A 26,650-nucleotide genomic window follows, 5' to 3' on the forward strand; every position below is an offset into this window, starting at 1 on the left:
TGGACAAATTGGATTATATCAGACTAAAAAGCTTTTGCACAGCAAAGGAAATAATCAACAGACTAAAGAGATAACTCGGAGTGGAAAAAAAGATTTGCAAACCATACATCTGATAAAGGGTTTATATTCAAAATATACAATGGACTCAAACAACTCAACAGCAAGAAAACAAATAACCCAATTTAAAAAATGGGCAAAGGACCTGAATGGATATTTCTCTAATGAAGACAAACAAATGGCCAACAGGTTCATGAGAAAATGCTCAACATCCCTAATCATTAGGGAAATGCAAATTACAATCACAATAAGATATCACCTCACACCTGTTAAAATGGCTATAAGAAAGATGAAAGATAAGTGCTGGTGAGGATATGGAGAAAAGGGAACCCTTGTACACCATTGGTGGAAATGTAAATTAGTACAGCTGTCATAGAAAATAGTATGGAGGTTGTTCAAAATACTAAAATAGAACCACCATGTGATACAGCAACCTTGGTTCTGGGTATATATCTGAAGGAACTGAAATCAGTATGTTGAAGAGATATCTGCATTTCCATGTTCATTGTATCATTGTTCACAATAGCCAAGACATTGAATCAATTCATCAACGGATGAATAGATAAATAAAATGTGGTATATATACACAATGGAATACTATTAACCCTTAAATGAGAAGGAAATTCTGTCATTTCCAACAACGTGAATGAAACTGGAGGACATTATGCTAAGTTAAATAAGCCAGGCATAGAAAGACAAATACTGCATGATCTCACTTATGTGAGAATCTGAAATATTATGAGAAATTGAACTTATAGAAAAAGAGCCTAGAATGGTGGTTACCAGGGGTAGGAGGTCAGGAGAGGGAGATGTTGGTCAAAGGGTACAAAGTTTCAATTAGACAGGAGGAATGTTTTTGAGATCTACTGCACAGCAGGGTGACCACAATGAGTAATAATGGACATTTCAAAATTGCTGGGAGTAAATTTCAAATGTCTCACCACAAAAAAAATCTGGGTAAGTGTGGCAATGAATATGTTAATTAGCTTGATTTAAACATTCCACATTGTATACATATATCAAAACATCACAATATACCCCCAAAATATATATAATTATGGCTTTTCATTTAGAAATAATATTAAGACAAGCAAACAAAAATACCAAAAGTGGTTGAGTAATGAATGGCAAATTTGCTCTCTCTGCTTCAGCTGGGACATTGATCTCCTGCCCTTGGACGTTGGCACTCTGGCACTCAGGCCTTTGCACTCAGACTGGGACTTAAATTTTTGGCTGCCCTGGTTCCCAGGCCTGCAGGTTTGGACTAGAACTACACTAGAACTACAGCTAGACTTTCCTGGGCCTGCAGCTTGCAGATGGCAGATCGTAGGATTTCTCAGTCTCCATGCTGAGTGAGCCAATTCCTTATAATAAATCTCTCTCCATGTATCAATATATTTCCTATTGGTTCTGCTTATCTGGACAACCCGGAGTACTACACAGGGTGAATGCTCTTTTTGCTAAACCACAGTTGCTATTACAGGCTGACACCAGGGCTGACATACAGTCTTCCTCTGCTCTCCAGAATGGTTGGTGCGGGAGCCTTAAACCACTCAATGGGTCTGAACCTTTGGCAGTTGGGAACTGGCAGGGAAACGGTGAGGGGGCTCCTCCTCACTCCCAGCCTCTCCCTTGAGCATGGAAATTTGGCTAAGGACCTCATGTCACTGAAGCTGGCTCTATATTCACAAGCAACTGTGGATTAGAATTAAGTGGTGAGACATTGTTGGTTTTACAGAGTTACCTGAATTCTTTTGGAACCAACTGAGATGTCATCTCAGCCTTAGGAGGCAGCTGCATCCTTTATATCCTGCCTTATTTCAAGGAGTCAACAATTTAATTAAATTAATTTATTTATTTCTCCTTATTTCAAGGAGTCAACAAGGAAAACATCTGTAATCCATCCACACCCTCCCACGTCTCCGCACCAAGGTTGCCAGTGTTTCCTGCATGTCTGAAGGAAGCCTGCATTCACAGAGGTAACACTGTGCCGCTTGAGGGCTGCGGAGTGCTAGGGATTCATGTGTTCATTCAACAAGCAGTCAGTGAATGCCAGCTAAGCCTCGGGAGCTGTGCCCGGCACTGGGCCATCATCTGGTCCAACCACATCATTTTACAGACGTGGAAACCTACGCGCAGAGCCCCTCAGCTGCCCGGCTCATCTTTAAGACCAAAATGTGAGTCCTAAGTCTCACTCATTCATTCAATAAACACTTAACGGAGGACCAACTGTGTGACAGTCACTGTGCTTGGTGTTGGGGAAAGAAAGCGGCTCTGTCCAGTGGGGGAGCCACAGACTAATCATCACTGTCTAGTGTGACGAGCTGCATCACAGGGGGATATGCAGAGTTCTGTGTGAGCCCAGAGGGAGCTGAGATAGCTCTGGGGAGGGGAAATTTGGACTATCTGACTTTGGAAATGTTTTTAACAGAGCTGTGATATCGGAAGAAAGAAGCTATATTAAAAGCTGCAGAACTCTTTCTTCAAATATAAGCTTAATGGAAAAAAAAAGATCCGAAGTTGTTTTGGTTGAATTTGAGTGGGCGAGAATCCCAAAGCTGCGCTGTTTGCACAGTGGCTGTCCTCACCCTTGCCTCATGGTTCTCAAGGGGCTATAGAGAACATGTAGGTTGCACAGAGCACATTTTGAAGACCACTGGGCTAGAGGATGCTGGAAAGGCCCCTTCAGTTTTTCTTTTCTTTTTCTTTTTTAAATTTGCTCTGTCTCCCGGGCTGTAGTGCAGTGACATGATCATTGCTCACAGCAGTCTCGACTTCAAGGAATCTTCCCACCTCAGCCTCCCAAATAGCTGGGACTACAGGTGTGTGCCATTGTACCTGGCTAATTTTTACATCTTTTGTAGAGATGAGGTCTCTCTATGCTGCCCAGGCTGGTCTCCAACTCCTGGCCTCAAGTGATTCTCCTGCCTTGGCCTCCCAAAGTGCTGAGATTACAGGCATGAGCCACTGTGCCTGCCCCTGCCACCGCCCATCCCCCCCATCTCCCCCATCTCCCTATCCCCCTCATCCTGTCCCCCGTCCCCCCGCCCCCATCCCTGTTTCAGTTCCGTCTCAATCAGTGGTTCCTCTCCACATCCTTGGATTCCCGGTTTCACACACTGGATCATGCTAGGTGCTCAGTGAAGGCTGGGGAATAAATGGTTGACAGTCCGGCCTTTTGCTTTCTCTGAAATTTGTTGTCGCTCGGTGCAGAACTCCAAAAAGCACTTCAAAACTAAGTGTTCACCAATGTTACATCAAATGGGAGAAGGTGGCATCAACAGCCGAGGCCTGTCTTTGAAAAACAACAGGGATGCCACAAGAGGTCACTACAGGAATGCCGGTTGCGGGAAAAGAGCCCTCTCAGAGGACGCAGTAAAACAGGGAGCCAGCGGCTTCAGAGCCTCTCTCTAACCCATAAGGCCCTTGCAGGGGACTCGGAGCTGCCTCTGCCTGATTTCCCAGGTCAGGTAGTGAAACACCAGCCAGTGGCAATCTCAGGGCCCCAGGTGGCATCACAGTCGATTGGCTTGTTCTTGGGGGCTGCTTTTGTTCAAGGAGATCTTTGTTCCTGGGGCAGTGAGAAGAGGGAGGTGGGAGGTGGGAAGAGGGGTAGTGCCCAAGAGGTGGTATTCGTGGGGGAATCTCAGCCATCCTTTGGAACTTGTTGATCTTAAGCTTGTGGATATTTTCTTTTTTTAATTAATACTCTCAGTATAACTATCTTCTACAACAGTATATGAAACATGCCTGCCGTTGAGGAAATGGGATGTTCCAGTAAGCTCTGTTTTCACAGAAGTTGGGTCAAGGGTAAGCAGAGAAGCGTAAATGTAGGGAAACCCCCACCCCACACACAAACACACAAACCACACACACATATAACACATACAACATATACATACCACAAACACACCACACACACACAAACACACAAATCACACACACACACCACACGTGCAAACACAAAACACACATACAACATATCCAACACACCACATACACACACACCACATGCCACATATACATACATACAACACACCCACACTACACACATACCACATATACACATACACACAACACATATCCATACCACATACACACACACCACATGCCACATATATACACCACACACATACATACACAACAGACACACATATACACACACCCCAACTAACCCAAACTATTTCCCACTCTTCTCTGTGGTTCAGAATCCTGCCCATTCCTCAAGACTCAGCCCAGGCCTGTGATCTTGGTGACAACCCCCCGGGGCCACTCCTCCTGGTAAGAATGGAAAGTTCTCATGGCCTGTCCCTCTCACCTGACATGTTTCACATGCTGTTTGGTAGTGTGATGTATCTTTTAAATTTTAGCCACAGGCACCTGTTAAGGGTTTTGACTGAACCGAACAAGATCCAGCCCTGATCAAATATTGCTCAGAAGAGATATTTGAGAGAGAAGCCACAGCCCACGTTCCTGGGGCTGGATTCTTCCAGTTTTAGTCCTGCTCTATGTGGCCATCAGAAAGCCGAGTACCTGGATCCTATTATCTTGGCCGCTCACATAAACGCTTTCAGTGAGTTATGCTTTAATGTCAGGCTTCTAGCTTTTATAGAGGGTCGATACAAGAATCATCTGGTTGAATAACATTTCGGTATCTTTTGTAAAACTGTAGTTGAAGACATCGTTCACTGTGTCACTCAGTGTCCTTTATACAAGGATCCACATGATAAATTCTGGCTTGTATTTAGTTCCAGGAAGAAATTCTATTTTCTGCAGATAAATTAGTTAGTATGCTTCCTGCTGTCAGAAAATGAAAACTATGTAACTCTGGGTGCCTCTGTTTTTGCTTAGCAGCTAGACAAGAGAGAGCCAAATTTATTGCCTGTGTGTTGTAATTTGCTCAGCTGTGGAGTCCAAAAGCACTTATGCCTTCTACTTCTTTTAAATGGACTTATTTTATGCTCAAATGTCTCATTGTGCTTTTGCAGAAATGTGTGGCTCTGGAAGTCACCTGGGGAAGCACTCATTTGGCCATTGACTTGGCCTATTTATTGCTTGTGCTGGCTGCTAGGGATGCGAAGATGAATTTGACTGCACCCACCTTTCCTGGAGCTCACATTTTAGCATGGAGAATATATATGGAAATAAATAATTACAAAATAGGGTTGGTGCCTTAACAGAGACCCGTGAGGTAGAGGCAAAAGCAGACTTGGGGAGAAGGGGTCAGGGAAGGCTTCATGGAGGAGGTCAAGGTTGAATTAGTTTTGTGACTACAGTGGGAAGAGGACAGTGAATGGAAAAATGTAGGTCGCTGAATCTGATACTTAAAAAAAAGGAGCTGTCTTTTTATGCATATGCCAACTCATCCTGGTTAGATTGGAAACTCTTTGAGGACGGGCACTGGATACAGCCCTCTGTGGATTCCGTGATGCCTGGCAAAGTGCTAAGGGCAGTGCAGCGTGGTGGTTGGAGCACTGATCTGGACCCAGGCTGTTGGCCTTGCATCCATAGCTGAGCAAAGTTAGGCAGGTTTCCTTAACCCCTTTGGGCCTTAACTGTAAAGTGAGGATAATAGTAACATCTACGTCATGGGGATGTGAGCATTAAAGAGGAAACCCACGTAGAGAACTTAGTAACATGCCTGGCACATGGTAAAGTACTCAAGAAACATTTGCTGATTAGTCTCATCTGCATGATCAACAATACTAAATCATTTGGGGTCAATAGTACAGTAAAGTGGTAAAAACACACACAACTGAATTCAGCAAAGCACTCTCAGCTCAGCTAGCTGAAACTAGTTAAGTTAGTATCATTTCCAAATGATGCCTAATTTAAAAATAGTATTGTTCTATTGTTTCCTGAAACAGTGTGTGGGAGTCAGCCCTCCTCTGAGACCTGATGATGTTCTTAGAAATGGTTATTGATATTTGTCTTAAAAGACACCCCCAGCTCTGACCGTCACATCTGGGGAGCTCACAGGGCCCAATACTTCTTCAGCCTCCTTTTTGTCTTCATTAGCTCTCCTGTTCACTAAGTTTTAAAAGGACCAGGATTCGGTAGATGTTTATGCTTCCTGATGTATTTTGGGTGAGTCATAAATGAAGAAAGAATCATAATCTTGATTTTCAGCCAGGAAAGAGTAGAAATCCTCATAAAAGCACATGCACAGTCACGCGTGCGTGCACACACACACACAGCCTTGAAAGGGCCATCCATATGCCACTGGTGTGGTGGTAAATGTTTAACAGCCACTCTCTGGAAAAAAAAAAAAGCCCCATTTATAATACTTGCCAATATCCTTGGTGTAAATATTTCCAGCACGGCTGATTTTAAGCCACCAGGGTGATGTTGCTAAATGTGGATTTGGGAAGAGAGGCACAGCAGCGCACCATCACACAGTGTTCCCACCACACAGATACAGTGGCTACAGATCACTTCAAAAGCACAGATAATAACACAGTGTAGTAAATTAGGAAGTGGTGAATTTTGAGTACTTGTTACCTTTGTTTCTTAATATAACTTATTTAATCATAAACTTATTTAATTTTAATCACATCTTTGTTTAAAAATGGCTCCCCAAATTCCTGGAGTATTAACAATTTATGCTTTTACGGACTGAGCCAGCTCAGCACACCAGTGGGAGTGGCTTATCATCATCCCTGGATGATTTCTTCCAAATGGTGCCTCTCACATCACCACTACGTCTTTGTTCCTTTGGGATATGGAATTGCCTTTACAGAAATTTCCCCGGGCACACATCTACTTACACATCCAGAGACATATTCTTACGCAAAACATATAAGAAAAGCTCTCTTGATCCAACTTGCTCATCACCCTTCCCCACAACAAACCCAAACCAATCACACCCACACTTTCATGAAATCATAGGAACATGTAGGCCAAAGAAGGAAACAGTAACAGAGGAAATGCTGAGAATGGAGAGTGAGAGAAAGTGAAAAGAAGCAGACAAAGGGAACAGAATGAAAAGGGTGACAGTAGTACAAGATACACAAAAAAGACAGAAATGAAAGGGGGTGTACCACTGAGTCACTTCTTTACTCTTAGATCTGAAGCCTGAATTATAAAACATCAGGGAATCCAGATATACTGAGTAGGCTGCCTTTACTCTTACAGGAGCCCTCTGTCCTAGCCTTCAGCCCAACTGCTAGGCTGAAGGGTGAGGGTTAAGGTTCTATAAACAATCTGTCTTGAGAGGTTTCTCTCAATGAGGAGAGTTCCCATCTGAAATGTGGCCACCTGGGACACACAAGCTCTGGCAGTTCCAAATCTCCATCAGACAACCTCCTAAGGAGTTTGGATGGCAACATGGCATTTAATCTCAGAATGGCAGCTGGGAGATGTTAACACTTCTTCTCTAATTGGGATAGTATGCTTTTAAAATAAATAGGTATTTCAAATACTCTTAATTAGACTTCCAGCCAAAGTGCTTTCCGTTTGAAGTTTGCTGATTACTTCAGGCAAAGCTAGGCGCTGCTGAACCTGACACCTGCTGTAATTCAGAAGACTCCCAGAGAGATGAGCAGAGGAATTAAGGCAGAAGCCTGTGATTGAAAATATACAGCAGTTTTCCAAAGGCCCAGGGAGTGTCTGCTCCAGCTGCAAGGACCATCCCTGGGAGGGGCGGGGACTCGGCAGCAGAAAGGATGGAAGATCTCTTGCCCACAAAGCCATGGATATGGCCTCCCAGACCCAAGATGAAAATTGCCCCTAGAGTTGAGTGGTATTTTTCACATCATTGTTTCTTTATTTTTAAATTTCCATTTTTAAATTTTAGATAGAGGGGTACTTGTGCAGGTTTATTACAAGGGTACATTGCATGATGCTGAGGTTTGGGCTTGTATCGATCTTGTCACCATGGTAGTGAACATTGTAACCAACAGGAAGTTTGTCAGCCCTTGCTCCCTTCCCTCCCTCCCTCCCTCCTTTTGGAGTCTCTGATGTTTGTTGTTTCCATCTTTATGTCTGTGTGAACTCAAGATTTAGCACCCACTTACAAGTGAGAACATGCGATATTTGTTTTTCTGTTCCTGAGTTAATTCATTTAGGATAATGACCTGCAGCTGTATTCATGTTGCTGCAAAGGAGTCATTTTGTTCTTTTTTATGGCTGTGTAGTATTCTATGATGTGTACCACATTTTCTTTATCCAATCCACCATTGATGGGCACCTAGATTGATTCCATGTCTTTGCTATTGTGAATAGTGCTGCAATGAACATATGTTTCAGTGCATGTGTCTTTTGGTAGAAGGATTTATTTTTCTTTTGGTATATAGCCAGTAATGGGATTGCTGGGTTGAATGGCAGTTCTATTTTTAGAGCTTTGAGAAATCTCCAAACTGCTTCCCAGAGGAGGTGAAATAATTTGCATTCCCACCAGCAGTGTATAAATATACCCTTTTCTCTGCAACCTTGCCAACACTGTTATTTTTTGACTTTTTAGCAGTAGCCATTCTGACTGGTGTGAGATGGTATCTCATTGCGATTTTGATTTGCATCTTGCTGATGATTAGTGATGTTGAACATTGTTTTGTATGTTTCTTGGCCACTTGTATGTCTTCTTTTGAGAAGTGTCTGTTCCTGTCTTTGCCCACTTTTTAATAGGGTTTTTTTTTTTTTTTTTCTTATTCATTCATTTAAGTTCCTTGTAGATTCTGGATATTAATCCTTCATTGGAGACATAGTTTGCAAATATTTTCTCTGTAGGTTCTCTATTTACTCTGTTGAGAGCTTCTTTTGCTGTGCAGAAGTTCTTTAGTTTAATTAAGTTCCATTTGTCTATGTTTGATTTTGTTGCGTTTGCTTTTGGGGTCTTCATCATAGATTCATTGCCTAGACCTATGTCTAGAAAAGTATATCCTAGGTTTTCCTCTAGAATTTTAACAGATTGAAGTCTTACATTTAAGTCTTTAATCCATCTTGAGTTCATTTTTGTGTACGGTTAGAGGTAGGAGTCTAGTTTCATTCTTCTGCAAATGGTTAGCCAGTTTTCCCAGCACTATTTATTGAATAGGATGTTCTTTCCCCATTGTTTATTTTTGTTGACTTTGTTGGAGATCAGTTGGTTGTAGGTGTGCAGCTTTATTTCGGGAGTTTTTGTCTTGTTCCATTGGTCTATATGTCTGGTTGTGTACTAATACCATACTGTTTTGGTTACTGTAGCCTTGTAGTTTAGTGTGAAATTGGGTAATGTGATACTTCCAGCTTTGTTCTATTTGCTTAGGATGGCCTTGGCTATTTAGGCTCTTCTATGGTTCCATATGAATTTTAGAATAGCTTTTTTCTAGTTCTGTGAAAAATGACATTGGTAATTGGTAAAAATGACAATTGGTAAAAATATAAATAGCACTGAATCTGTAGATTGTTTTGGACATTTAAACAATATTGATTCTTCCAATTCATGAGCATGGAATGCTTTTCCATTTGTTTGTGTTGTCTGTGATTTCTTCCAGCAGTGTTTTATAGGTCTCCTCATAGAGATCTTTCACCTTCATCATTAGGTGCATTCCTGGATATTTTTAGTTTTTTGTGGCTATTGTAAATGGGATTGCATTCTTGATTGTAAGCATGAAAGTTTTTGGTATATGGAAATGCTACTGATTTTGTACATTCATTTTGTATCCTGAGACTTTGCTGAAGTAGTTTATCAGGTCTTGGAGTCTTTTGGCAGAATCTTTAGGGTTTTCTAGGTAAATAGTCATATCAGCAAAGAGAGATAACTGGACTTCTTCTTTTCTGTTTGGATGCCTTTTATTTCTTTCTCTGGCTTAATTGCTCTGGCTAGGACTTCCTACATTGTTGTTCCTATTGAACCAGTAACATGAAGGCTGAAGAAGAGGGCAGATGTTTCACGGCCAGGTGGCAGCCCTTGGGGATGACTCCATATCCAGGGACCTGCCAGGGTGAGCATGAAGCAGGATACAGAGGCCCATAAGGTCACCTTGGTACAGTTTTCCAGCAGAGGTCATTCTGCCTTCCAAAGTCTGGCCCAAGGAGTTAGGGCCCTGGGGCATCCTGGCTCTTTGTTGAAGACACTTTGCAAAATCTCAATTCTAAGTGTGTGCCCAAGTCTCTGGTGCGGGGAGGGCAGTGTACCTGACCCCTCAGTCCCAGGGCCAACAGTGGGAAGCTCAGAGCTCCAGTCGCTGTGGCTTAGGTGCCCTTGTTCTATGTTCCTGATGTAATCAGTATTTATTCTATATCATCATTATTACTACTGAAATGAAACAACCAACCTTCCTAATGATACAAGTTACCAAAGTCAAATGAGCCATCATCATGACTTTAGAGGCTCTCCTCCATTTCTCCACCATTGCCCTGGGTGCTAGATTTCTCCGATTACAGGTAATTGAGGGCCCATGTCAACTCAAGGGGAGCTTTTTTAGTCTGAAATACATGAATTTCTTATTTAATCAAAGCTCTCCATAAATTGTTGATCCCAGCTAGCTGGAGAGGAGATGAGGTGGTTCTACCTAGGATACCCACTCCATCAGTCCTCTGCAAGCTATACTCTTCTCCCAGCTGACTTCATTGGGTCACATAGCAAAAAAGGGTGTTTTCTGCAGATGTCCACTGCTTAAAAGGTGCCAAGGGCCTCTTAGAATAGGACCATACTGGTTTAGTGTTTGCATTCTTCATGCATTAAGGCGGGTTGACCATTGCAGTGGGCAGTAAACAGCATGAGGGCTAACAGAACCAAACTTGGAACAGAGTTGTGTTCAAATCCTTGTTTCAACACTCACTGGCTACATGACCTTGGGAAGGCATGGCATCTCCCCCATCTGGTAAATGCACTTACCTCTTTGCACTGCTGTGGATGAAAGGAGATTGCATATGAGGCTGTGCAACAGACACAGGTCTGTAAACAAATGCTGTTTTCATCATTAACTATTTCTGTTAGGATTAGTTAGTAGTGGCTCTGAAAAGCTCAGATAGGACCCTGAGGATCTGGGACACAGTGGGTGAATTTAGGTGGGGATGTGGGGTGGGAAAGGAGGGGAGGATGAGGCAACAGCTGGAAGGGTGGGGTGCCAGGTGCTGATGGCCAGGCGCAAGAACACAGGCTGGGGAAACGGATCCTGTTGGTGGGGGGGCATCCAAGGAAAGCTATGTGGATAGCAACCCTTGCCATCGTTAACTTCAGAGAGAGTTTTAAATGGGTTATCTTTTAGCTGGGTTTGGATTCCTAAAATCAGGTCAGTTTATATACCTTCATCCTCTTCCTGCAGATTCTACTTTGTACCTACCTAGGGCTACTTGCTGTATATGCCGCTGGGTGATTTCTTCCTTCAGGTGACCTGCCAAAGACACAAAAGAAAACTACCAGTGGGTTTCCAGTGGGCTGGAGGAAGACTGCCTCAGAAGCATGTGGCAAACTACAGAAAAAAAAAAAAAAAAAGGTAGAGTAAGGGAGACAAAAGCAGGTATAGCTTTCAAGAGATGCCCTTCCATGATTCCTAGATTGTGTTGGAAGAAGAGGTTGCAAAGGCCTAGGTGTTGGCACATCAGTGCAAACACACATTTCACCCTTGAGTTCAATCATCTTAGGATTCGAGTATCTTAGTCTGTCACCCATAACTTTTGCTGAGGCCCTGATTCTCCTAAATGGTTTTTTCTATTATTAATAAAGGGAAAAGCAGAATTTGGTCTTTTAATAATTTTTAGGCCTACTTTAAAATCCACATCTTTCTTTAAGCTATATGAAACTGTGTCAAATAAAAAAAGATGGTGGTTTTAGCTGACAATAACCCAAATAGTTGGTCATTTGGTGTGAAACTCATATAATTCTAGTTTACATTAATAAAGGTATGGTGAGCAGAGAACAGTGATAGTTCCCTTCAGGGAGGTGACAGTTCCACTCCGCTCTACAAGTGAGGAGACCTCACCTGGTACTTGTTCTGGGAGTTACTCTTCAAAAGGAACATTTGCAAAATAGAAAATATTCAGAAGATAGTGACTGGAATGGTGAGGGGTCTGAAACCATGCCATATGAGAAATATTTAAGGTGACCTGAGACATTTAGATGTGAAGACAAGACTTGGAGAGGAGAAATGGAGATAATGGCTGTCTTTGAATATCTGAACATTGTCATATAAATTAGAAAAAGCTGTATTTTTATCTTACTCCTGAGGGCAGAAATCAAGTCAAATGAAAGCAGACTTGGGGCTTAATACAAGGAAGAAACAGCTCGCAATGAGGACTATCTCAAAATGGATTAAGTTGTCTCAAAATGGATTAAATCTTCTGGCAAAGCAATGAGCCCCTTCCTGAAAGTGTTCAAGCAGAAGCTGGGTGACCATCTGTTGGGTTGTTAGAGTGAGAATTCCTGCCCTGGGAAGGATCTGGGAGGCAATGACCTCCAGGCGTCCTCCATCTCTAAAATTCCATGATTTCGTGCATGAAGGATGGGTGAAACAGCAGCCCGGAGTTTGTTTATGTCCAAGGGCTCAGCACACTTGTTAAAACGTCAATGCTGTCTGTATGGCATGTCCCATTTGGGCGATGTGATCAGGCCACTGGGGGATTCCAAGAAAGCCTGGAAAATTCATTGCTTCCTTGTTTAAGATATTTCTTTCCTCACATAAGTACATTCTATACCTCCAAGGCTATAGCTGAATTGAGAATTCAAAAGATGAGTAGACGAGGAAGCAGTCACAAGAGACTTTATCACTTATGGAGAGTTCTAGGGCACTCCTAGAATGTTACAGTTGGGAGAGATGGCAGAGGTCATTCAGTTCAACTTTGCACCCAATTTAGGAATCCCCTTCTACAGAAGGAAATGGGCATTTCCCTTCGGACTTGTATGTATTCGAGCAATTCCATTCAGATACATATAAGGAATTAATTATGTGGAGTTGCATCTGCTTCCCTATAACCTTCAGCTGTGTGCCTGGCCTGTTCTCTGGATCAGCACAGAAAAAGATCCTCTGTCACTGGCGGTGAGGGCCCTTCACACATCTGAGGATGCTTTGACTGATTTCTCTACCTCGACTTGCCCTCTGTGGAGGCCAAACATCACCAGTCCTTAGGTGATACCTCGGAGGCCACTATCTCCAGGCACATCGTTGTCTTGGGTAAGGGTCTGGGGCACCTGCATGTCTATGTCTTGGTTTCCATGTGTCCCCACTGGAGAGAATTATGCATAGAGAGCATGGCAGGCCCTGGGCCTAAGCAATAATTGCACCCTTATTCCATGTGGGGGAAGGGTGGGAACTTCAGGAGTGTGCTGAGAGGGATTTGGGGAAGTGGAAACTTGACCCAATGATGAGTATTGGTGAACCTGGATCCAACAGGAAAATGACTTTGACACCTGAGCCAGCCACAGCCCCAAATGGATCTTTTCCCCACTCGGTGCGATTTGACCCTTATTGTTCATATGAGCAGAGTAAAGACGTTGGGAACATAAGGCTGCTGCTGGACTGAGACTCTAGGCTGCATCAAACACTGCTGAATTAAATTGTAAGACAGGATAGCACATGCATGCTCCAAATAAAAGGAAATATTGCTGTGACAAATGCAACACACCATTTAGAAACATCTCTTGATTTACAGTGAGTCATCAAAAGCTTTTTAATCCTGCAGTATGGAGAGTCAGTGACGCTTTGGTGCCCTGCCTGTTTCCTGGGTATCGGGCACAGCCTTATACCACGAGCTTCTCATATGCCTGGGTACTGCCTTCCTAATGAGCCTGGACAGCGGCTTGCTCCTTTAGAGCACACACTGGTTTGCACTGCTCCCTGGAAACTACCTCTGTGATAATAAGTCTCCCCAATAATAAGCCTCCCTGACAATGGGCCTCCTGACACATGCTTCCTCAAGTCTGTGCCTCCCAACCCCATGCCTTGACCAGAGTAGGTGCACTCACCCTGGTACGTCACAATTTTGAAACTCAGTTTTAGTGAATTGACTAACATCTCCCACCGCATGGCAAGTTTCCCCCACCCCCACCAAACAAGCTTCTAAAAATAGCCTTATGGCTGATACCTAATTGCATTTCTAACAGAGCTATTCTTCATGTGCAGATAACAGTCTGTAACCTGCTGGATCTTGCAGCTTCCTGGGTTTTGGCAAAAGAAGGAGTTGAGGGGGATTGCAGAATTCACTCAGCATGCGGCTTGCTGTCATTACCACGGTGATAAATTTGCTGGTTTTGGCCTGGGTTCCTGGACACATCCCCATCCAGAGGTATGGAAAAGAGATGAAATGGAAACAGAGAACTCTCAGCCTGAGGCCGGAGACAGTCTGGGAGGGAAGTAGGGAGCCCAGATTGAGGCTGAAAACCAAAAGGGTAGGGGAGGGAAGGAATGCGCGCTGCCTGCAGGAGTGTCCGTAATTAGTAACTTGTCCTCCAGTAATTTACCACAGTACATGCTAGAAACACCTTCTCTCCCTTTTGATTCATTAATTGATGGAGTGGGGGTGGCAGCGGGGAGCAGAGCTTACAGCAATCCATGGGAAAGCTCCAGAGGAGATGGGTGACCTTAAATATGACCGCGAGCGGGATATGTGGAGGTGGTGCTCTGTGTGGTGTGTGGGTTTTCTCTGTTACTGAGTAGTTCTAGGGAAAGTATTATCATCATGCAGAAGTGAAACTGATTTTTTTACTTCAATATTCAGTCTTCTGAATAAAACCATTTTTCATAAGCTTCACACTTTGTTTTGCATGCATGCTACTTTGAGATTGTTCACCAAGTGAACGCTGCTTGGCTGGCCCAGAGGAGAGCTATTCACTTCCGACTCCCTGAGTGGCTGTCTGCTGCTCCTGCAATTTCTGGGATGCTGTGCCTCATTCAACATGTTTATGCTGCTATCAAACAATAAATACTTATCTCTCATCTACTGTAGGTTAAGCACTATGTTCTGAGTGCTGTGGAATACACACACTCATAGAAGGCTCTATCCTGGCCTAGGAAAGTCAGTGCGGTACAGGGATCAGCAAATAGGTGGCCTGTGTGCTCTTTCTTTTAAATGCCGGACCAATGGCTGGTCTTGCTCCTCCATCAGGGATGGTTTGCTTTCCTGCTGAGCCTGAGTTTGGCTTTCCTACACAGCACTCTGGGCAGCTACAGCCCATTACTTGAAGTTGGACTTGAGATGAAGCAAAACCTCTTTGCCATTTCAGTTATTCTAGAAAATAATTACAAATCTGGGCCGGGCATGGTGGTTCATGCCTGTAATCCCAGCACTTTGGGAGGCCAAGGTGGGTGGATCACCTGAGGTCAGGAGTTTAGGACCAGTCTGGTCAACATGGCAAAACTCCATCTCTACTAAAAATACAAAAATTAGTTGGGCGTGGTGATGGGTGCCTGTAATCCCAGCTACTTGGGATGCTGAGGCAGGAGAATCACTTGAACCTGGGAGGCAGAGGTTACAGTGAGCCAAGATTGCGCCACTGCACTCCAGCCTGGGCAACAGAATGAGACTGAGACTGTCTCAAAAAAAAAAAAAAAAAAAAAAAAAAAAAAAAAAAAAAGAAAAAAAAAGAAAAGAAAGAGAAAATAACTAGAAATCTGGAGGTAGACAGAGTTGAGTTCAAATTCCAGTTTTGCTACTTCTTAGTTGAATGGGCTAATTAACATCTCTAAGCCTCAATGTTATCATTTGAAAAATGGAAATAATACTATAACTGCAATAATATCTGCTTTACTATATCTCAAGATCTTTCGGAGGAGCAAGGGATAATGCACCAGCATGTAGGATATACCATGCTAGTTTTAGGTATTCAGGCACTTTCAGACATACTGGAAGGTACTACATGGTTAAGATGACAGGTCAAGTGGCTAAATGTCAAATCAATGGTAGAGATACATTTAGAGGAGGAAAGGAGATATTGGGAAAGGCGTAATCACTACAGGCGAATTGAGTAGGCTCAGAAAAGAGCAAGGGTGTTAAGGTGTGCTTGGGAAGGGCACTCCAGTCTGACAGAACTGCTGGGACAATAATGCAGAAGCCAAGTACATACTGGTTTGGGACAGGAGCAGCAAGGGAGGGTTAAGTGGAGGACTAGGGCTGGGGAGGCCTGAGTTGTATTCATGCTGGAGTCTGGGGTCCTGGGTAATTACTAAGAGCTCTGGACCAAAGTAAACGCTATTTGTCTGTTTGACTATACTACTAGAGTAGAACTGGGGTGTGGGGAGAATATGTAGAATATGTTTCCTGCCTGAGGGGCCTCTTTGAAATGGAAGGTCTAGTTAGAGGCTCTGAACTCAGAGTGTCAATTTCAGCTGTGATGTGAGAAGCCAGTTTTTTTTTTTTTTTTTTTGTACTAACACAGAGGATCATGATAACCTAAGGTTAGATCCCTAAAGGCTGTGTGTAAGGCTATTTGTAAAAATAATGGGCCTAGAATAAATTGTGTAATCCTTACACGGATTTCCAACTAACAGGAGGATGTAAATTCTTTGAAACCCTAAAATCAGACATATTCATGTCCCCCTTGCTAATATATATTTCATCAGGCTTTATCCAAACTTGTTGGTATACTTTGAAAATGTATTGAGGCAGGAACTACCTCTTCTCACCATAGCAGTGGTGGATAAAATAGAAAAGAGACTATCAGGAAGACATTGCTGGATTTGATTATGAGACATATTTCTGAAGACCAGAAGTAGGATGGAAATGCAAAAATGGCGAGTGGAGCTGAGGCCTTGAGCGTGCAAAGCACTGGTTCCAGAAGTAGGAAGGTGACTAAAAGGGCGCCATGCGAAACAGGGTAAGAGTCAGGCACATTGTTTGAAGCTGAGGGTTGAAGTGAGACTCCCTACCACCCAATCTGTGAGTGAAAGGGGACTGAAAAAAACGTGCACCAGATGTTGCTTGGGGCTACGGTTTCCAACTCAATGCAAGCCAAAGGAGGAAGAAATGTACAAACTCAGCCTCTCTCCAGTTGCCAAGCCCAGCTGCTCACCGGCTCTAGACAGGGTCTGCTCATCTCCAGTACTGTTATGGAGCAGGCACTCCAAATTGTCTTTACTGGAGCTGATTTTGGATTGGGGGCCTGGAGGATCTGTCAGCCAGAGAGGGATGAACACAAAGGGAAAGAGAGTAAGAGAAATAAATAAAACGTGTTTCATTAAAAATGGGCCTGCCCACCAAAATGCCAAAATATATGAATAAATCTAATGCTAAAAAAAGATAAGTCAATAGTTGGAACATGAATTAGTTACAGATGAAAGTAATTTTCTGGGCAGGCAGATGAAGACATTTGTTGATGCAGAAGCACAGAGGCTTGAGTTAATTTTACTCTTCAGTTTAGGGTATGCCATCCGCATCAGCCTGGGCAATGCCTCTCCTATATGCATGTTTGTTTGTATGTATAGATGTATGTATACATATGCATGTATATATATATGCATGCATGTATATATGTATGTGTGTGTGTGTGTATGTATATGTGTACTTTGACCCTCATACTTCATGCCTCATGTCCTATTCTCATTCTCCTCTTCTTCCAACAGGCAACCATTCTAATTGGTTTGATGTATGTGTTCTTATTGTAGGTGTTCTTACAATTTGTGTTCAAGTTTTCTGTGTAGTTTTAAGCTATGAAAGTAATATTGTGCTATAGATCTCGTTCTGTTTCTTATTTATTAGTACTGTTTTTGACATCTGTTTTGCTGTATATGCATCTACTTCTCAGTTTCTGACTGCTACATCCATTCCACAGAATGCACCCCAACTTTTACTTCCATTTTTTGATAGTTGAACAACTGGATTGCACCTCACTCCCACTAACGCAAACGGTGCTGTGATGACCATCCCTAAGCACGTAGTCTTATAAGTCTGTAAGAAAATTTGTCTGCTGGTTCTCAGCAGATCTGCGTAATTAATTTGAGTGCTGCCCTCCATAATGATTGAGCTAGTCTATCTGCCCAAGGCAAAGACCTTAAAGTATGTTGAGGATACTTAACGAGATTAATGAAGGAATATATTTTCTTTAAAAAGAATAAGAAATATGTGACAAATAGGTATAAATGATATAAGAATAGGTGGATAGAACAGAAATTTTGAAATAAAAATTAATCATTGAAACGAATAAAAAGTACAGAGAGTAAGGGAATAAACTCTAGACAGGGTAAATTTCAAAAGTGAATTAGTGAATTGGAAGACAGTTGGAAAAACTCACTGAAACACAGCACAGAAAGCAAGAGATAAAAATGGGGAAAGCAGTTAAAAGTCACAGAGAAGAGACTGAGAGGCTTCCTAATTTGCCTAGAATTCTAGAAGAGAATGGAGGCAAATTGTAAAGAAGCAGTGTTTGAAGAGATAGCAGTTGAGATTTTCCAGCATTCGAGAAAAATATAAGCCCTTGGGTTGAAAGTGCAGTTTGAATATTGAGCAGGATAAATAAAAATAAATCCACCCCCAGACACATCATAGTAAAATTACAGAACTTCAGGGAAACAGAACCACTATTAACAGCTTCCAGGGGACCTGCAAAGGAGCAACTTAGATGACCGCCCACTCCTCAGTGACAACTACAGGTGCCAGGAGATAGTGGAGGGAAACAGCTGTCAACGTGAATTTTATTCATACCCAAACTATCATTCATAGGTGAGGGCTCAGTAAAGACATTATCAGTCATAAGAGGACAAAGAGCATTTACCACCCACAGACCCTCTCTCCCTAAAAGAACTCAACTGAGAGGCAACCAAGGGTGGAGGGTGAGTGCATGGACTCTTGAGCCAACCCCCTTGGGTTTGCATCCAGCTAGGCCACTACTGTGTAGCCTCCTGCAAGTGACTGAATGTCAGTGTGCCTCAGTTTTGACATCTGAAAAATGGGGATTATAACAGCATTTGTGCTGTGAGAACTGAATTAGGTCACATGTGTAAAGTACTTAAGGAGTTCCTGACATATAATAAAAACTATGTAAGTGTGAAAGTTGTTATGATCAGCAAGAAGAAAAATAAACACACAGGTGGGGGATAAAAGAAATAATAGCATAAAATGTAAATTAAATATTTAAGTAAAAATATTTAATTATTTGACCATTAAAAACCCTCTGTGTGTATGTGTGTGTGTGTATCTGAAAACCAACCCTTTAGGCAATAATAACACAGTGAAGATAAAGTAACGGGATGTTCAGCGGGGAGTTAATGCGAGCTGTAACCCTGGCTGTGATTGGGAGGAGGATATATTTGGAACAACTACAGACATTGTTATAGTTACTTTTTAACTCTAGAAGAATAAAAATATGTACAATAGCAGCCAAATCAATAGAAGATCAGAAAAAAAAGGCAAGGGATGGGTGTTGTGGAGAGGGAATGCCAACATTTTAACAGTTCAACAGAAGCCAAGGAAGAAGAAAAAAGGAATCAGAGAAAAGAATGGGGTATAAATGATCCTGTGTTTGGTGAAACAAACAATGGCAAGAGCTTTACATATATGTATGTAAATAACTGTGTGTTTGTGTGTGTGTGTGTTTGTGCACACATATATGCCCTTGTGCATATATATGTATATATATGATCATGTGACCATGGAGGTTATGTGAATGAATATCTACAATGCTATGACAGGTTACTGAGGGTGGAAGTCGGGTGGAGAATGAATTGGGTACAAGAGGATGAAGCCAGGCAAGATTAAAAAAAAGAGAAAATGTACTTTAATAAAGGCACATGATTTACGATTCATATAAAAGCTATATTTGCATATATTTATAAAAAGAAATAAAAATTAAATACCCACTGCACTTCCTTGATAGGGAAATGTGATGTTACTATAGCACACTGGAAATTGTGCTTATGCACCTGCCACACATGTGATGTCATCTGCCATGTGTGCTGGCTGAAAATATTCAGAATCCAAGTCTCAGCGACAGGGATAGGGGAAATAAGGAGGGTTTCAGCATCGGATTATTTGGCAGAGCTGTGTTATTCACCGGCAGCCTGGTAAAGAAGTGAAGGTGGAAGACAGAGGGTCAGAGGGATCCCAAGACAGTAAGGGATTTCCACTGGCTTGGGTACCTCTGAGAAGCCTTCTTCCCTTCTTGAGGTCACGGCAACAGGTCCTCCCCTGGGTTCCTCAGAGAGAAAGGTCCAGCAATGGAACATACAGTGGGAGACCAGGAGTGGCCTAAATGCTAGGCAAATGTTTTTAAGCTGCCTTATTCCAAACTGACACTTCATTTCTCCAGAATTCAAGATTCTTCTTCCATTTAGTATGCTAAACATCATAGTTGATAACATAATGAAGTCGTAGAGAAAGGGGGAAAGCAGCTCATTTTAAAAGATATCAATACTTTCTAGAAAAACATCACTGGAACTTGTCTTGATTTCCTCCCATGGGGATTTTCTCAAGAGCTCCCCGTCACCTTGGGCCCATCCTGTGGAGGAGGATGTGCCTGGTAATTAATGAGCATTTCAGCTTGGGAGGAAAACACCAGACAGTAGTCTGGGCTTTTCAAGACAGCTCCTTTCTTATCATTACGACAGAACATGGTGATCACATTTTGGGGAATGCTCTCATTTATAAAAAGATGACCAAATTATACCATGTTTGGGAGACCCAATTTCTTTTGCTCTGGGATATTCATTTGGGCTATCCAAGTAATCAAAATAATCACACAAGATTAGCACGTTCTGTCTGAAGCTCAAGCATTTGGCTATTGTATACGTGTAATTAAGCTAAGAAGCTTATTGATATCACTATTTCTGCATGTGATACTATTACATAAACAGATTCAGAGAATTAAGTAAGCACATTTGTTAAAAGCTCAAACAAACGTGGAGATGCAAGTGGGTAAGCATTAGGAAAATTTTCAGCTCAGCGACCAGCATGAATTGTTAAATACTAAACATCTCAGGGAGCTGAGGGCTTATGATTGTGTTGGCATCTATTCAAAAGATGTTACTTTAGATGCTTGAAAGTTCTTATCTCAGCAAGGGGGGATATAACCAGCTTCCAAGGCCTGCCCTGTAGGAGTAGCTGTAGTTCACAATCATTCTTACTGTTTGAAGATGTGGTTCCGGTTGCCAGAAATGCTGTCTGGGGTGAGGGCAGGGCCCTGGTAGCCACTGTCTGTGATTTCCATCCTTATATCCCCATAAGTAGCCCAGGGTACACTCTTAGGAGTACCTGAGGGCATTCGAAGCTCCTCTTCTCCAGTGGGGGTGGGACAGGTATACTCCATCTGTTCCCAACATGCTCCTATTTGCACGGGAGGCTAGTTTGTAGGGCCCCTCACTAACTGGGAAGTGGAGGGCAGGTTCACTGAAGGGACATAAAATCAACCCCAAGCACTGAGATGTTTGATTTTGCAGTGTATATACTTTTAAAAACTTGGATTCCAACAAGAAAACAGCAAGTTTTACATGGCTCTTTGATATAAATAATCAACTCTTTCACTCCAAAATAAAACTTGATTCTACTCATTTAATTTTAAATCAGTTAGTGCTTAAAAAAAAGTCAGTGGGAAAAAACAAGCCCCAATTAAGGCTCACTGCTGGCCAAACTTCCAGCTGGCCTGTAAAATAATTGCCTAACACAGAATTGGTGCTTTGTGATGTGGGAATTGTTCTCCATCTGAAGAGACTGGAGATTAGGAGAAATGTCTTAGTGAGTTTGTGAATAAAAGACAAAACTGAATGGAAATGGTTTCAGCTTCCAGGTTCAAAAGTCATTTTTAGATGCTGCATATACATGTTGCGTCTTTCTGGTGCGATGGGCCAGGCCCACCATTGAATCTGTGAGGCTCCCTGTGCTCTGTCTCTGCGCTCACCTACATGGGAGCGGCATGGGGTGGACATATTAGTGCATCTCAGGAAAACAATCCAAGGGAGCCAATGGGGACTGAGCCCAGCAGGTGCACTGGGAAACTGTGGTGGAGTGGGAAGCCAGAGAAAGGTGGCTGGCCTTCAGAGACAACTGAACAGCAGTGAAGGCCCATCAGAGGAGAGGGAGTGGAAAACGGCAGGAGAAGTTGCAGAGGAATCCTGGGCCTACAATAATGGAAAAAGCATGGGCTTTGGGAGCACGTAGACTGGCACTGACACTTCCTACCTGTGACCCTAGGCTACTTAATCCCTTTGAGCTTCAATTTCTTCATTAAAATAGGGTGATAACACCAACCTTGCAAGGTTGTTGCAAGAATGAGACCCAATGTACATAAAGCCCCCAGCAGAGTGCCTGGAACATTGTAGGTGCACAATGAGTGGTGGTCGTCACAGTGGTGGTACTAGTTAAAGTAATAATTTTGAGGTGGGTGGCTCTGATTACAAATAACACTGCATGGAGGACTGAAGCAAGCTAACCTATTGCAATTGTTTCTAAGGTCTTGATTACATTCGAATACGGCAGGACATCTGTATTTTCCCCTGATTCCTTTTAGAAACACATTTTCAGGCCTAAATTAACAAGTTATCGTGGGCCCAGCAGACTTTTCTGAAGTACCTCACTCGCCTACGGTGGGGAGGAAGGGGGGACAATCATATGTCCTTGCAATCGTCCAAATCAGGGTTTCACAAAGCAGAGCTGTGACCTTTCAGCACTCGCTGACTCCAACTTTTTACAAATTTAGTTTATATTTACTAAACCTTCTGCCTTCTGATCAGTTATTTACCCTCAAATTCACCATTACTTTAGTTAGTAATGGGTCTTCCATATTGTTATAGTGAAATATGATTGATTTCTGTAATTGGAATTAAATTACTTTTTAATAAGCTTTCCTGAAATGCTGGTGGTAATGGTTCTGTTTTCAGAGCCTGGAATAATTTCTATCCGCATCCTGTTATTTTACTTTATTTTATTCCAGAAAAATAACACCAGAGTTCTTTCTCCTTTTGTTTCCTCTGAGGCTAAATATTTTCAAAGAGGAAAGAGGAAGGAGAGAGGGCGAGATGGACATACCCACCGTTTTACAGAGGGTGCTTTTCAGGAGTGACATATTTCAGGAGGAACATAGTTTCCCCTCCCTGAACTTGAGTTCTGCCTGCCTGAAATTCCAGTACACATGGCTCTGTTTCTTACAGATCGCAGTCCTGGTGGATATAAGCTGGTCATTTTGGGGATAATGCATAATAAGGAAATCTAGGGAGTTAGGACTAGAAAAAAGAGGCAAAGCAGACAACATAACCAAATGAGAGGTTTTTGCAATGAAGCTTTGGGAGATGAGGGAAGCTGGAGTACACATGGCCTGAGAACTACACTTCTTCAGCCATCAAAATGAGTGAGGAGAGGGAGTGGGAAATCAGAACGTGTAAGAAGGGCTGATGGCACAATTCTGGGTGCTGTGTCTCTGGGAAGTCAACAATTCCAAGGGCTAATATCAGGAAGGCAGTGAATACCCAGAGAGAAGAAAAACAGACATGGAGAAGGAATTGCCACAATATGCAAAGATAAAAATAATTTACAAGCTTCATGTTGAAACTTTAGGGGAGGGAGATCCTGAAAAATCTTCTGCCTCCAAGGGGATGGTAAATGGAGGCTAAATATACAGAGCCCATTATGATGAATGAAATGTTATTATAATTCTTTAGTGGATTGGTTTTAGTGTTTTGTTTTGATGAATATAAAAATATTTGTAGGCACTTTTATAGGTTTACTTGTAAACTTAATCTTGCTTTTCACATAAAGGCATAATCCTTAATTATGGCTTTTCCCATCACAGGGATGTTCAGTTCCTTCATGGCTAGGGACAGGTGGGTAACTGTTACCTATAACGTGGGAGATGTGGTAATGTACATTCCAGAGCACAGCAGTTGTTTCTAATCCTCATCACAGCAGAAGCTGATTTCATTTCAGCTAATGGAGCATATTGGTCATCAGCTGCTCCAGGGTCTAACAGATGCCCGGAGGAGACCAAACCTTCACATTCTTTGATCTTGGGAAGATAAAATTCCCAGAATTAGGAGCAGCTTTTGCCTTCTATGAGAAAGTCTGGATATTATCTTTGAGGAAAACATGGCTCTGTTGGAGATAAGCTAATCATTTTAATGGGGCATTTGAGGTTTGTACATGTAAGGTAAAGATACACCATTATTTTGGGGGAAGCTCTAAAAATGAAATCACCCAAATGCAGGTAGGTGCTTCTAAGTAAGAGTTAGATGTTCTGTTTAGTATTCTGTGTTCAGAAACACAGATTGGGTGCTTCTTTAGCAGAATTACGTGTTTGCAGAGCTACAGATTAAAACAAAATCTTCAATCAGTTTATCCTAGGCCTCAAAAGTAACGCTTGTACTTGGATGTTGTGATGGTTAGTTTTATATGTCAAAGTGTGTAGGCTACAGTGCTCAGATGTTTGCTTAAACACTAGTCTAGATGTTGTTTTTAGATGTGATTAATGTTTAAATTAGTAGCCTTTGAGAAGAATCGATGACCCTCCATAGTGGGAGTGAGCCTTATCCAATCAGTTGAAGGCCTTAAGAGAAAAAAGACTGAAGTCCTCCAGAGCGCAAGGAATTGTGCCTCCAGACTGCCTTTGGACTTGACCTGCAACATCAACCCTTCCTTGGCTCTCCGGTCTGTAGGCTTGCCCTGTTCGAATTGAACTTGCCAGCCCCTATAATCTCATGAGCCAGTGCCTCAAATTAAATCTCTCTCTCTCTCTGTATCTATGCACATCCTTTTGGCTCTGTTTTTCTGGAGAGCCATGACTAATACAGATGATGTGGATATGTGTCCTTGTCCAAGCACCTGCTGTAGCTCTTTGGGAATAGTGGGCAGTCAATGGTGGAATGAATACATAGGTCTGATCTTGTCCCCACCTCACACGTGAATGGAGGCTTTCATCCAGGGACTCAATGGTGGCCACAACAATGAGGGAAAGACACTATTGTACTGAGTGAGCCGAGCCGGGTCCTGCCACTAAAGAACCACCTGTCTCATCAGGCCAATGGCAACCCCATTGAGAAACGCTGCTTTTGAGGAAAGATGGAACAAGTTGTTGGTCACTGGGGGGAGTCCCACCTTGACTGATGACATGCTTATGTCATTGAGGACTGAATGGCCCAGAGTTTTGGAAAACAAACTGCTATAAATTATCATGTGAGAGCTGTGGGTCCAGGAAGTGCTCTGGAGAAAGTGAACATACAAATAGGCAGTTGGGCCCTGTGGCCACAGGAGGTTGCTTCTTGGAGCAGGCCTGCCTGAGGGTGTGTGGAAGCCTCCACAAATGAGGCTAGAAGCCTATGGGTCAAAGCCCTCCAAGAAACCAGAAGGAGCTTTTAGCTGCTCTCCAAGGAGCATTTCTGTTAGGCTTAAACCTCCATCAATACCTTGTTCAAGTTTGCCTCACCTAGTCAGATGCCATCACCAGGGCTACAGGGTCTTCGAGGCCTGGTAGCAGCCACCAGCAATGGCACCATCAGAGGACAGCATGCCCTGCAGACAGCAGCCCCTATAGCATGAGAGCAGATGAGGAAGACAGAGAGGAAGGACCTCAGGCAGGCGCTCCAGCTCAGTGCTTGGAGGCAGTGCTTGGAGAGCCTTTGGGCACAGTCTGGGTACTTGCTTTGATGTGAGTGGATTAATTTCTAGCAGTAAAGCCAGGAGGGACTTTGGCCATAATATTTTGGGAATAAGAAGGAGACGCACCCTGTTTGGCTGTCACAGGCTGGTGAGTCCTGGGACATGTGGGACTCATTCAGAGAAGTTTCCTTTAGTGCTGTCACCCCTCCAGGAACAAGGATGGGTGGCTTATAAAGGCGAGCAAGAGGCAAGAAAGCTGTGCAAACTGGAAAAGGGCGGCATTCTTTCAGACACAGGCTGGATGATTATATTCCTAACTCATGCCAATCCTAACTCACAAACTGCTGAAGAAATGAAATCTGGTTAAATGTGTTCCTTTTTGCCCTTCTTAAAAATACCAAGAGCGAGTATTTTTCAGACAGCTTTATACTGGCCACGCTGGCTAGGCCTCGTGGGCTCCAAAACAAACACACCTGAGCTAGACTTTGTCAGCATTGGGAGGCCAGAGAGGTGGCCAAGGAATTAATAAAGGAATCTAAAGATTGCTCTCTATCCCCAAAGGCTGCCACTTGAAATAGTTCTTGCTTTGGGGGAGTTGTGTGAGTGTGTGGCAAGGAGAGGGGAAGAGGGTTGTGGGGGAGAAGCTTCTGAATTTATTCAGCTTCATGTGAAAGGATTTTGACTCTGGCCTGTCACTGGAAACAGATCTGATACCTTCTCCATGGTGATATTTGTAATCTTTTCTCTTTGCAATCAAGGGTATCAGTGAAGAGTGAATGTGTATGACATGCAGTTTCTGGTGAGAAGTTTATTGTGGGCCTTAGGATATTTTCTGCTGGCGACAATACACTTGATGTAATGATTTTCTGTACCACAGAAGTCGCAGGAATCTGTTTTCTGAAGATTGATTACATGTCAGCTGACTAACGTCAGCAGTCCTTTGTAGGTTGTTATTTTAACAATGTGGCAGTGTTTAGAGGAATTGGTGGTTTTTACCTGGATCTTAGGAAATCACCAATGATGATAATACAATGGGTGAACAATGGGTAAGCTAAGATGTTGCATGTACATCGAGAAGAGATAAGTACCTGAATGGCAAACAGGTGCCCCTAATTCCTAATAGTGTAACATTATCAATGAGGACAGTGACTTCTAGGAAGTTGTTACA

General features: G+C 42.7%; 2 protein-coding genes across 4 annotated transcripts in view; one reads left to right on the forward strand and one right to left on the reverse strand.

Moving 5' to 3' along the window:
• DAAM2 (dishevelled associated activator of morphogenesis 2) overlaps positions 1–26,650 on the forward strand; it is a 979,794-nt gene that overhangs the window by 463,046 nt on the left and 490,098 nt on the right. The window lies entirely within an intron of this gene.
• The window catches only part of KIF6 (kinesin family member 6), a 381,700-nt gene that overhangs the window by 38,279 nt on the left and 316,771 nt on the right, over positions 1–26,650 (reverse strand). For all 3 annotated transcript variants that reach the window (XM_050787599.1, XM_050787598.1, XM_050787601.1), the window contains one exon: positions 11,322–11,372. In XM_050787599.1, the coding sequence (XP_050643556.1) occupies positions 11,322–11,372 (51 nt within the window). The remainder of the gene's footprint in view (positions 1–11,321; positions 11,373–26,650) is intronic.

This window comes from Macaca thibetana, chromosome 4 (genome assembly GCF_024542745.1).
Source record: "Macaca thibetana thibetana isolate TM-01 chromosome 4, ASM2454274v1, whole genome shotgun sequence".
Lineage (NCBI taxonomy): Eukaryota > Metazoa > Chordata > Mammalia > Primates > Cercopithecidae > Macaca > Macaca thibetana.